Genomic DNA, 13,030 nt, shown 5'->3' with positions numbered 1-13,030 from the left:
TTCGATGATAATTTCTTAACTATTACGAAGTCTCTTGGTCGCTAAGTGTCCTTCTCCAAAACCTATTCAAAAACAAGCCCTCATGTTAAGAATGCATTCATGTTATCGCTGGCTAATTTAAAAAAGAAAAAAAAAATTTTTATGGAACAGTCCGTAAAAATGGCGCATTATAAACAATCACATAAAAATAACCAATTTCAAAACAAAATATATTCATAAAAATGTATTTATTAAATACTTTGAATGGATGCAAATAAATTAACTTAATGTTATTTAATTACAATTATAATGGTTTCGATAAAGCCGAGAATGAAACAGCCTTACCCTCTGAATGCAACCGGTGAACAAGGAAGTTACGGCAGCCTCTTGCGCCACGTCATTCAGATGAGGAATTCCACCGACGTAGAGATTAAGTGGCACAGAGAGTTGAGTAAACGCTCCCTTCGATTCCGCCTTCACTGGAGGTTGATCGTTCACTTGTAACAAGGCTTCTCTTCCTGTTCGGGTAATGACGAGAACGTGCCATTCTTCCACCGCCACCGGCGCTACGCTTCTACGAATAGAAACCAGATCGCTTTAGAGAAACCAAAACCGCTGGGAGGGGCGCATAACAAGACGCCGCTCATTAATTTTAGGCGGTCCTCGCGTAAGCGTTTGCTAACACAAAACAAATATAAACACATCTGCATAGAAGAGAGTGCGAATTGTGCTTATTGAAACAGTTCCTTCTTTATTTGTATAATTCCAGCCCGTAATCTATCCGCATACTACTGTAGACTCGAACAAGAGCGATGATTCGGTCTCTTCGTATCACTTAAGAATCTGAAGAATTTAGGTATGTAGGGCTGAGCTATTCTCTCTCTCGCTCTCTCTCTCTCTGTCACCGTAGCACAATTTATGAGTTCAGCACATTTCTGCTTTTGACCTTTTCATGGGGATGTTAATAAAAGACCCACATTTTTCTCATAATCGATTTCAATGCATAAACTAAAGCTGAAAGAAGTTTCCAACTAAAAAAGAGGCTTATATTATAATTATTGGTAAACTATATTATTCAAAATAATTAATTACTCAATTTAGTTATGGTTAGCAAACTCCTTCCGACTAAAAATGATCTGTTGACAGCATCTTTCGAATGACAGCAGAAGATTATGATGAGCAAGCAGAATCTATGGCTGCCATGGGAACATGGAAACATGACGTCACATTTTGTCTTAATAAACAAAACAAAAAAAATTAATAATAAATAATAAATAGACATTTAATATAAATACTGTAAGTCGATGGACGAAATTCACGATTATTGTCAGACTTCTTGAATAATGTCCAATTGACTTTACTTTCATCATCAGAAATCTCCTTTTCTTATTTTATAAATATAATCTACAAATACTTTTTCGTGTAGAATGACCGAGTTGACTACTATAAAAATCTCTTCTTATTTATCCGAACTTTTTTTTCTCTTATGAGAGCACGTTCGATAGTATTCCGAAAAAAGGAAATCTCCCAGTATAAATAAAATATATTTACAAGGATCAGTAGGCAACTGGAGATCTTTAAGTCACTTCCGTTCGGCGATTTTGTGTCTACGATAAAAAAAAAAAAAAAAGATGCTTTGTGGTAGAGTTCTGGTTGACGAGTGAAATAGTGCAGTCAGCAGATGCCACATTTCAAACTTGCAATCTTCTAAGTGGAATTAATAGTGATAGAAGGTTGTTATTAGAATTAAAATCATTTGGATTATTAGCGATAACTTTAGAATTATTTAAACATTATTAATGCCAAAACAGAGAGTTAGTTATGATTATTATTAAACAGAGTTCACCCGATGGATCAACAGTTAAGCCTATAATGCACATTAGCACTTTGATACATTTTTTGTTTCGCTCAGCTAAATAGAAAGATGAGCCTTCCTTCACTTGAGAAGACCTTAAAGTTACCGGGAAAAAAAAATTCAACCATCCCCTAAAAAGACAGAAACGATGTTCGAAACAGAGCTATGGTTCATTTAAGAAAGAGTTTTCTACATTAGTTTCCGTGACCAGAACTCGGAGAAAACGGATTAAATCAGCTCTTCTGCGAGAGTTTCTTCAGAGAACAGCGTTCGATCTTCTCTCCGAAACGGTTCCAGACGCACTGAAACTCTTAATAAAGTACAAATAAAAGGCGAGTACACGAGCTTTAACGTAGCATTCGTGTTTGTGAACTAGTACAATATCAAATAACTCGAGCAGCGGCAGACTGGCGAACAAAATAGGCCCAGGAGAATGAACCCATTATTCCATATTCTAATGGATGCTTTTTTTTTACGCTACTTCACGCTTCAGTGAATTAAAAAAAAAAACATGGCAGATATTTAGTTTCATGATGGGTTCAGATATTTAGGCACGATTGGGAAATTCCCAGTAACCTTCTGGGCCATTTCGCCTCTGAACTCGTGCAACTAATATCATATCTCGTCTCATCTACCCTTTACCCTCTTTTACCTCGCGGTGTCGAGGGTTTATTAATCATCGGACCTCAAACCGTTCACAGGATAAGGTGGTCAGCACTACGCCCCGGTGTATCCTCTGTGCTGTAGGGTTGAGTTCTCAAGGCCGGTTTGCCTGCTTTGCGGGATGAAAAATCCCAGGATAAACTGGGGGGGGAACCCTACTGTCATCCGCCCAAGAACGGATAACTTGGCTATGGCTGAGGAAGATCTTTAAGCTCCTTACGTCACCGACGAGAATCGAACCTAGGACACTCCTTCCCCAGGCCAAGTTGGTTGCGAAGCGCACAGCCACGTGCGGACTATACTGTATATATATATATTTATTTTTTTCCCCCAATTCTATTGATCAACTGGAAGAAAAAGGTTCGCCTCTTTAAGGTGAAGTTCGAATATCACAAGGAAAACAACTTCATTGTTTGAATGTCTGGACTGAAGAAAAATTACGATTTCTGCGTAATCCTGTTCTTTCATTTATCAGAATTTTGAAACGACAGACAGCAAATAAATACAAAGGAAAGAGGCAAATAAATGGAACTGCAGCTGATCAAAGAAGGAACCCATTCTGTAATGTTTTTTCTTCTGCATCGATACTCTTCTCAACTCACGAAAAATAAGGTTATCAGCATGTGACGTCATCTGGAGGCCCGCTAATTACCTAACGATTCACGTCGAATCTCCTGGCTAACGTTACCTGCATGCTACTGAAACGGTTTACAGAAATGCATCGCAGAGTCGAGGTTGGCATTTTCAAGGAATCTAAATGAGTCTGTCGACGAGGCCTAATCTTATTACCTGCGTTCCACTCTTTGTAGCGAACGCTTGTTTCGTTCCCTTCGAGCACATGATGGATGACTTCCTCTCTTCAAATTTCCCCATCGATAGCGAAGAGCTTTCTACTTTTACCAACGCGCTTCCTCGTATTACCTTTATTAACTGACTTTAAACCATCCCTCCATAGTTTGGCTGATGACAGGACGCTTCATTCGTCTTTGTCGTTTGACAAATGCAGCGTTCGAACATCGAAGGTGTTCCGTAACCAGTTGCATTTATAAACGCTGATCTCCTGGCCATTCTTCGGTGTGGCGAGGATAGGCTGGACACGTTTAGTGTTAGCAAAGTTTTTGTATGACAAATCTCGCTGCGCATCTTCTAACTTTGCTAATACCTAGATCTCCAGACAAAATTGTATATTTTGGGCTGACTTATTCCTCTAGAACAGAGGTTCCCAAAGTGGGCGGTGGCCCGAAAAAGTTTGGCAACCTATGCTCTAGAACACCATTACATTCAGAAGCTTGTTTTTACTCAAAACACTGTTCTACAAGCACACTGTATTCACGTGTGGAGTGGTGCGCCGAACATTTCCCTAAAAATGCAGCTATATCGATGATATGCTCGAGAGAGAGAGAGAGAGAGGTAACACACAAAATTCCAATTCCTTCTAAGACATTTTTGTTCTGCATTTTCAATTACTAAGGAATCGGACAGACGCTGTTCTACTGAATAGGTTTTCATCTTCTTCCCAGCGTCTAAAACCGTTTGGTTTTAGGAGAACACACACTTACAGGCATCTTAAAAGTCTTCTTTATGCTGTTCATCCAAAGACTATAATCTACTGCTAATCAATAACTACTACTAGAACTGCAGCCGAAGCAATTAAGCCAGTGTATGGTGTGTGTAAAATGCTCGTGTTTGTGTGTTCTTCTGGCCTTTTCGCTGTTTTGCTGGAAAGGAAATCCTTACTTCCGCCGTGCGAGACAGGCAAACTCACCTTCGTATGAAAAAAAGTTCTGCAAACCCTAGACGGGATTGAATCCGGATCTTTCAAACCAAAAGGCACAGAACCACATCTGCAGTTTACTGTTCACATGACCGTTCGTGACCATGATGCGCTTCGATTTTCCGACCTTTATTTGGCTGAATTAATATTAAAATTAAGTAAAAAAAGCATGGAATAAAGTTTAAGATAGTAATCAAAATACGAACAAGTTTCTTTTCAAATTTAACTTCATAAAACGCTTTTGACAACAACGCAGTCTGAAGATGACTAATTTTAATGAAGAAAAGAATACGTCTAACCTCATCTTTGTAAACGGAGCCTGTTACAATTTTAACCAATTGTAACACGAGAAATTGGTCTGCAGTCGTCCACCGTATCGAGTAGGCGTTATGATAACAGTGTAATAGCGTGGATAATTGACTTCTCCTTGATTCATCGTTCATGTTAGTCCTAAATGTGCGATGTCGGTCTGTAGGGTAGGAACAGCCTGATTATGGAAATAACTCATCCCTAAAGAAAGAACTAACGAGTATGACTTTGAATCAAGAAGGAGTATCATGGTGGAACAAGAAGCATCCTAGTTAATTCTCGGAATGCACTTATCAGAATTGTCCAAAGTGTTAATAAACGAAACAGAATTGAGCTCCATACGATGACCGACAGTACAGAATGCCAACTCATTCACAGAAGTTGTCTTTCGGTGTCCAAGACAGCGTAATATTGAAGAATCCGATGAACTCGATTCTTGTGGAGCCTTTAGTAGATCACAGCAGATAATAATTCGATCACGTTTCTTATGTCCTAACAAGGCAGAAATTAATAAAAAAAAGTTTCGTTGGCAGTATTAATGGTATTCTCGTGATAATTAAGTAATACCTTTTGTAAACTATTATGCGGCCTGTTCTTTAGAGTGTTATATTCGCGATTAAGGGCTTTGTGTTCACCGCTGTCAGCGGCATAAGAAAGCGGCAGGTGTTGTTGAAAACGGTAATTCAGAGAGTTGAGTAACCAAGGTAACGGAGATTGTTTCCGCAAGCGTGAAAGACATTGAAGTTTCCTAGAGAACGATGTGGTACAAGGTAACGGACGAAGAACACACCTAACAAGCTAACTAGTTCGCCGGTTCTCGTGGCCATAATTAAATGCTGTGAGGATGATCGGAAGACAGGTAACGTCCCAAGACTCTGCGTGAAGGAATATGCATATGTAGGGTGTCTCTAACTATGTAAATATCGCCACGTGATAGCCCTTCAAAATAAACAACGTCAAAGCTTCACGTTTAATGGAAATCAATGGGTGTTTAAGTCTAGTCCAATGTTTCTTGAACTACGTGCTGTGGCATAAAGGTTTGCCCCGCTAACAGCTGAAGTGTTATGATGGACAGCCGGTTTATATTCTGAATGATATGCTAAGGTCAGATTTAATGCCTCCGAATGAAAGTCAAAAGTTGTGATTCAGATTTTAACTCTTTAGACGTGAGTCTAAAACTATAGTTGTATTTATGTTGAATTCACTTTCATGTTACTCACTTGTTTTATTGTATTGCTCTAATTCCTGATCTGTTCTGTATTGTTTTCCTAATTCTCATCTCTTATTGGATCGTCCTACCTCATTTATTCCATTGGATTGTCCTAATTTCTCATTTGTTCTACTCTACTGTCCTAATTCCTGATCTGTTCAATTTTATTGTTCTACCGCAATAAAAGTAGGTTGAGTTTTCTCATTTGTTTGCTAGTGTGCGACACTTGTCTATAAATATCAACTTTAAGGACCGAAATTTCCTTAAAGCAGCCATCAGCAACATTTCCAGTAAACAAAGTAATTCAAGTGCTGGAAATTATTAAAATCAACGTTTTATAATTAAAGAGATGGTAGAAGACCCAAGAATTACATATGAATACTTGCCGTTGGGATTTGACAGAGGATTAGGAATGAGATGGGGATCACTGAATTCATCCCATTCTGCGATTCTCATAGAAGATCAGAAAGAAAATTTGCAATAAACTTTGAAGAGTTTTATTTTCTTCCTCTTTTACCTTGCGGTGTCAAGGATTTTCTATATTTATCCGCTACCGTATCGAGGATGAGGTGGGTTGGCCTCCCGGTGTGTTTGATGTCAGTCTCTGCAGATGCATGTGTTCGCGGGCTGGTTTTCCTATCTGAGGGACGAAAACCCCCAGTATCCGGGTGAAAAAAAAAGCTACCTCCGTATGAGACTAGCTAACTCACCTTTAGTCGAAAGAGACCAGATAAAGGTTCCTCGCGTCACTGACGGGAATCGAACCCAGGTCTTTCCGACCAAAGGGCTTCGTAACTGAGCTATGGAGACCCCAGATTTTTATTTTATTTATTTATTTTTCAGTGGGAAGAAGAGAACTTATTATGCTTTCTTCATGCTCTCAGAGGTGAATTCCACTGACAGAACAATTTGACGTCATCAGTTCAAATAAAGAATGCATGACGTGAGAATTTATAGGCGAAAAAAATCATGCGCAGTGGAAGTGCTTTACTGGTGATTATAAATATCAGGAGATAGTTTGAGTGGAAATTCGTGGATCAGATAATAGAATTTAAAAAGTGCATTAATATTGTAAATTTTATTGCAGTCACTAATGTTAATGATTTTAGAACTCTAAGGGCATTCATTCAACGATCTTCATCCAACATGTAACCGTATTGAAAATAAATCTCCACAATTTAGTGAAAAGCGAAACTTCTTCTTCCCGTTACCCCTACTTGAAGATTGCGCTACAATTTGCGCGTATCTTTTCTCAATATCACCTTGCATATCGGGGTATTCGTTTTCTAAATAAAAATGAAAACAATATAGGCTTTAAATTTATCGGAACGTCTTGTGCAACTGTATGAAGAATTCAGACATGAAGAAATATTGGTGCACTCATTATTAAGGCAATATCAGTTTTATTGTGTGTGTGTGTGTGTGTGTGTGTGTGTGTGTGTGTGTGTGTGTGTGTGTGTGTGTGTGTGTGTGTGTGTGTGTGTGTGTGTGTGTGTGTGTGTGTGTGTGTGTGTGTGTGTGTGTGAAAGAGAGAGAGAGAGAGAGAGAGAGAGAGATTTTTATTTGGAAGGTTACGAGACGAAAAAATTAATTAAATGACATATCCGAGGTTGCTGATCCCGCGCTTAGACATACCGGTGATTTCATTAATGTTTCTGGGAGCTGTAGGGGTGTGTCACACTCATACATAATTCACTGTCTAATCTTATTACTCTACGCGTAAAAACTTTTGTCATTTGATCTTACAAACTCAAGAATAATTTTTCTTAATAAATGATTACGCGCTACCTTAATAACACCTTTATTCTCTTTCCTTGCATTTCATAGAGACGAGAGGAAATTTCTAAAACTTCTTTGAAAAACAGATAAATATTTATGTTAAAATCATGAAACTTTCTCCGTTATTTCTTTCCTGCGATAAGCAGTTTTCAAACCTGTACGGTTGGATTAAAATGAGAATTGCTACTCGCATTGTGTCCCACTCATGAATGTTAATGAATATTACAAGTGAGAACTTAAACGATTTAAGAATTAACTTTTCACCTGCCTCTTTAGATAAACGGACTTTATTGCATTAATGTATAGAACTTAACACATTAAAACATGTCTTCATTCTAAGAAACGATATGGGATGTAATATCCCTTAACTTAAACATCTCTTCATTCTTTTTTCATTGATGTGCTTTGACTTTTAAACATCGTAGAAGGGCATAAAATTACTTGAATTTTTAAAATAAGTTCAAATGAGCTATTTAATTAGTCTAATTCGTGCGTAAGGCAAAATAAAGTGGAGTCTGTTTATTTGGAAGCCACTTTGTTGTATTTCTTCAAATGTTATTAAAAGCAAATCTTCATCTGAGCGTAGCAATGCAGCACGGTCATCCCACACTAATGAAGTTTCGAAGGGTTAGGATTAGTACTAATTAGGAGTGCCAAGGTACTGTTGGTTATTGGAAAATCTCGAATTCAGGTGATTTAACCAACATGTTTTCAATGAAATATAACGTACGATAATTAGGAGTGTTTAAGTTTTGTTTCACATTCGGGAAAACTGCCACAAAATTTTGAAGTGTTAAAACTTGCTTTTGGAGTAGAACAATGAGAAGAAATAGAACACTGATTGGTTTAGCAAGTAACATCTGAAGTGCATGCTGGATTTCTCTACCTTTCTCTACCATGACAATGCTTCCGCTCATTCGGCTTTCACTGTGCAGGAATTTCTGACCAAGAAGGGTACTACGCTGACCACAGGATATGAGGCCTTGGTTTTTTTCTTCTCCCCCTCCCAAAAAAAAAAAAAAAACTCAAGTTGGTATCATAACAGTTTGGAAAAAAAATGGACTTTAATTGCCAACTTCCAAACACAAGACTCCGCAGTTTTTTGTTTGTTTTTCTTTTTCATGAGGAAACTTAGCTGGGGTAACTTTATCAAGTGGCAAGGAAAACGCACATTATGGGACAGCAGGTAAATATCATTATTAGAGAAATTTATAAGCCGACCTGGTTTGACTGAATGGATTGCATACTCGACTCGCTCTCCAACCAGCAGGTTGTGGACTTGAATCCCACCATGGGCACGGATGCTTATAAAAGTCGGCTCTGAAGAAGCTTGCATAGCTCCTTGAATTTATGAGGCTTGTCTCAAATAACGAATAAATACAGAAAAATTATCATCAATAGACTTACTATCTACAAAACTAATCGTTAGGTTAAATCAGCAAATTCACAATCTTTCCCACCTCGATCAACTCCTGAAAGCACCTTCTTAACTTTCTCTCAGACGTTCTACAGAACACAGAATTCAAAAAGTTTTAGAGAACGTTACATTTAAACGAATCACAAAAGGAAGTAAAAGAAAATGCTAGAATACGTTATTCTGAAAGAAGTAACGTATGCATTAGCAATGCTTTTATCGTTAATTCTTTCCAGCAAATACAAAGAGATAAATGAAGAAACAAAATTATTATTTTAATTATGTTTCCTGTTACTGACGTCCGTAGTTCATTTTTAAAGAACATTTTAAGATCGGATTTTTTTTGTGATTGTACAAACAAACAAACTTAAGATTTCTTAAACAAACTTAAGAAATCGAAGGTTCCCCAATAAAAGATCTCCGTAAATCCACAGTTAAAACTTGGAGACAGAAGATGTAAATGAAATCAAAATTAATTAAAGGCTACAGATTAAATCGCCTGTCTTGCGCACAACAAAACGTTGATATCAAGTTAGGGTGTTTTTGCTTTCAAAGTTCATTCTATTAGCATTCACGATGAAGAACAGTTTTATTAAAACGCTTCTAAAGAAAGTTCAGAATTGATAATTCTACAAATAAATGTATAACACTCGGAATACTTATTAAACAACAACCGTACTAATCGGCTTGCGCTTTTTAGTCCAAAACGGATGACTCGAGTGTCAATCACAAACATTATTCAGTATAAAAGTGGTTAAGTGGTAAAAGTTTGCAGTCGAGGTTAATATTTTAATTAACCTCGACTGCAAATTCAGACAAGTTGAATGAATACAAGTCAATGAATGATTTAAATATACACCTGAGAACTGTAGTCCCTGATCCAAGATCGAAACGCACTTCCACGTGTCCGTGAATCAGGTTTATAGTGAAAAAATCTCCGCTGGCGTTATTTTTGCAGCCATTGTAGAGAAGAAGGCCCTCGGGGGAGAGGGGCTTAAATATCATTACGACTTCCGTGTAAGAAAGGCTCGAACTAGCCATGCCTGGAAACTGAAGAAAGGAGGAGCCATTGAAGGAAGGAACGACAATGTCGATAGCTAAATCGAAAAGGGAAAAAAAAAAAAATATAAGAAGTAATAAGATATATTTGAAAAGAAACATTTTAACATGAAAAATATCAGTAAAAGCGCATGTTTTACAGTTCTAAAAGCACTAGTTCTCGTGCGTATCCCAAATATGAATAATTTTGATGAGTTTCAGATTAAAAAGGTGAAATGCATTTATTTGACACACATTCAGGAGATAGAAATAAGAAAATGCAGAAGGGTGAGTCACGCAAAGAAAATATTATCAAGTCGAATTTGAAGTTGGTTAATTTAAATGGATATTAGATAGTTCGCATTTGTTTTGATAGGTTTAGAGGAACTTGAGGGAGAGCGAGAGAAAAACTATACGTGTAATATCAACGCCTTCTTCGCATGTGCGAAAATGCATATGAACATATCTGAAAAAATTGCACGCAGCAGAAACTGAATGTCTCTTTAACAGGAGTGAAAGCTTTCGCTATTTGGGATTGCGCCAGCAGCAACTGCGTAATGTCTGTTAACTGCACGTGTAGCTCTGTCCGGTCTTCTTGCTTAGAGAAATGAAAATCTCAAGTTTTCGAGAGGGAAAAAAAGCCCTTTCCTCTCCGTATGAAACTGGTTAACTCACTTCCAGATACAAAATTACGTATACTTTGCGCCCTTGACAGGAGGTGAGCCGATTTCTTGTAGTGTTTCAGATGCTATTCTTGGCATTTTGGCTCCGAGATGAGTCAAAAGTTGTTAGATGATCCCGGAATCTACGATAGTGACAAAACACGAAACTTTTAAGTTTCAAATTGAATGATTTGGAAAAATCTTTAAATTTTTACTGCCAACCTGTTTACTGGAGCCTGAAGCGGCTTGAAAAAGTTCCGTTTCTAGAGCAGGATTTCCTGAATATCTAGGCATTAGCCTACCTGGTATACTACAGGCTATCAACCTTTAATCTGCCTTTCAGTAAGACTCCACTCATTTTTTCCATTCTACCATCTGAAGTTCAGTTGGTAGAATAGCGTGTGAATACCAGAATTCCATCTGATCGTTGATAAGTTTCCTCTAAATGCCGATTTGACCGATCTACAACCTTTACTTAAAAATAATAGCGATCGAAAATCGATTTTTACGTACCGTTTTGGCATTTTTCTCCTCCGAATCCCAGAGGACACAAACAAGCACCCCTACCAGGTCCCGTAGTGATGCACTGTCCTCCATTGTCGCAAGTGATGGTATTGCAGATGTCGGAGCTGCATTCCTCTGCAACAAGAAGAAGAAATAATAAGAAATGACATCGTTGGTTACCAAATTAAAATGTATTTAGCTCTGTTTCGATAACAAATAGATAGATAGATAGATAGATAAAGAAGGGGGGGTGGCATTTTTAAATGCATTTTTTATGATAAGATTATTTATTTCACAGAAGTTTTTCTTGCTATAATATGAATGAATTAATATTAAAAAAGCAAAATAATAATAAAAAAGGGTACTGCAGTATTTTAAAATTTTCGTTCTTTTATATTCTTTCTCTTAAAAAGTATCTACTTTATAATTTCATCCCTTCATCGATTAAAATGATAACTTTCACCTTAACCAGAAATAAGTCCTTAAGAAGTATTTCGTGCAAATCGAAATCTGTTAACATATAAACTTGCTGCGGCATATTGTCGGTTAATCGACTTCACTATTACTAAAAAGAATTTGACCCGAGGAAATACAGCAGCTGCACTTTCATCTGTAATGACTGAACCTTCAACCTGCATAAATTAAATTCACAGACGAAGCCTGTCGATTTAATTTATGAAGACTATTAGGTTGACACCATCTACCTCCTGACCTCTACTCTCAATGGAGCCTCGTGTGCTTCCAGAGCACTGTGTTCTGGTTTTAATCGACCACAGATGCTCTTGGCCTTCGATCTGATGTTCCCGTCCACTTCAACATGCCTCTGGTACTTACCTTCAATCTAAAGTATTAGAAACCGCATTATAAGTGGTTCTGATGTCATTGGACACTCACTTGCAGCCAGAAGAGGTTATTGCATAATAGATTCCTTTATCTTGATTTTATTTGCTCTTATACTTGGTATTACCTGCCATAAAATGCATCTAATAACTGTTATCCTTTCAACTATTCTTCAAGAGTCTTCATTATCTAAAGTTTTACTTTCAGGCAATTAAACTTGATTTTTTTCTTTTTTTATTTTTGGACTTTTTTTTTTTTCAAGAATACGTTTGCTGACAGTTTTGAGTGATTTTATTCATCCATTAGCGTTGCATTTAGCTGCTAAATGCATTTATTCATTACTCTGTCGAACACTACACTCGAGTAAATAAACTAAACCAATTTCTGGAATATAATTTCATTTAGTTCCAATTAATTTATAATAATGCGTAGCATGAAAGCTGAGCGGAAATGACGTTGACCTCGTATAACCAACCTGTAAGGCTGATTGTTTATTCTAAATTTTATTTTAAAGAGAATACTGGTCAACAATGTACCTGAATATATTTTTAAAGATAAAAACGATTGTCATACTTATTTAACTTTGAAATTAGCTACCTCAAGGATTTGAGTATTGTTTTTGATTACTTAGTGATCTCATCTGATTTCCCTTTCAATTTCCGTTTCCCGTCCGTAGGTGACTTCTTATGCATTGCCCACAAAGTATTACTGGTGAGATTTTTACAGAGTAGGTCACCATTGCTTTCCCAACCCTCCTAATTTTATCCGGGCTCGGGACTGACATATGGCTGGGACGTATTCATGAATGTAATCCACGTGTGTTCACGGGGTCAGTTTGCCTGTTCTGGGGACGAAAAACCCCCTACCTCCGTATGAGACCTGCTAACTTACCGTTAGTCGAAAGAGAGACCAGATTAAGTTCCTCACGTCACTGACGGGAATCGAACCCAGGTCTTTCCGACGAAGGGGCGTCGTCTATACCGACGGAGCTACTGAGGGTTCG

The 13,030-nt window shown here is 37.5% G+C and overlaps 1 protein-coding gene across 1 annotated transcript in view; it reads right to left on the bottom strand.

The window, feature by feature from the left end:
- Positions 1-13,030, bottom strand: part of LOC150108756 (pikachurin-like) — a 172,548-nt gene that overhangs the window by 26,413 nt on the left and 133,105 nt on the right. Inside the window, exons 7-9 of the mRNA XM_090390518.1 lie at positions 11,197-11,322; positions 9,843-10,080; positions 325-553 (exon numbers count right to left, since the gene is read on the bottom strand). Coding sequence (XP_090246644.1) covers positions 325-553; positions 9,843-10,080; positions 11,197-11,322 — 593 coding nt within the window. The remainder of the gene's footprint in view (positions 1-324; positions 554-9,842; positions 10,081-11,196; positions 11,323-13,030) is intronic.

The sequence above is a fragment of the Typopeltis vanoorti genome, chromosome 3, assembly GCF_054136105.1.
Source record: "Typopeltis vanoorti isolate ZY-2024b chromosome 3, IOZ_Tvanoo_1.0, whole genome shotgun sequence".
In the NCBI taxonomy this organism is placed as follows: domain Eukaryota; kingdom Metazoa; phylum Arthropoda; class Arachnida; order Uropygi; family Thelyphonidae; genus Typopeltis; species Typopeltis vanoorti.
The sequence above is the reverse complement of the archived record's forward strand: the minus strand, read 5'-3'. Positions and strand labels throughout refer to the sequence as shown.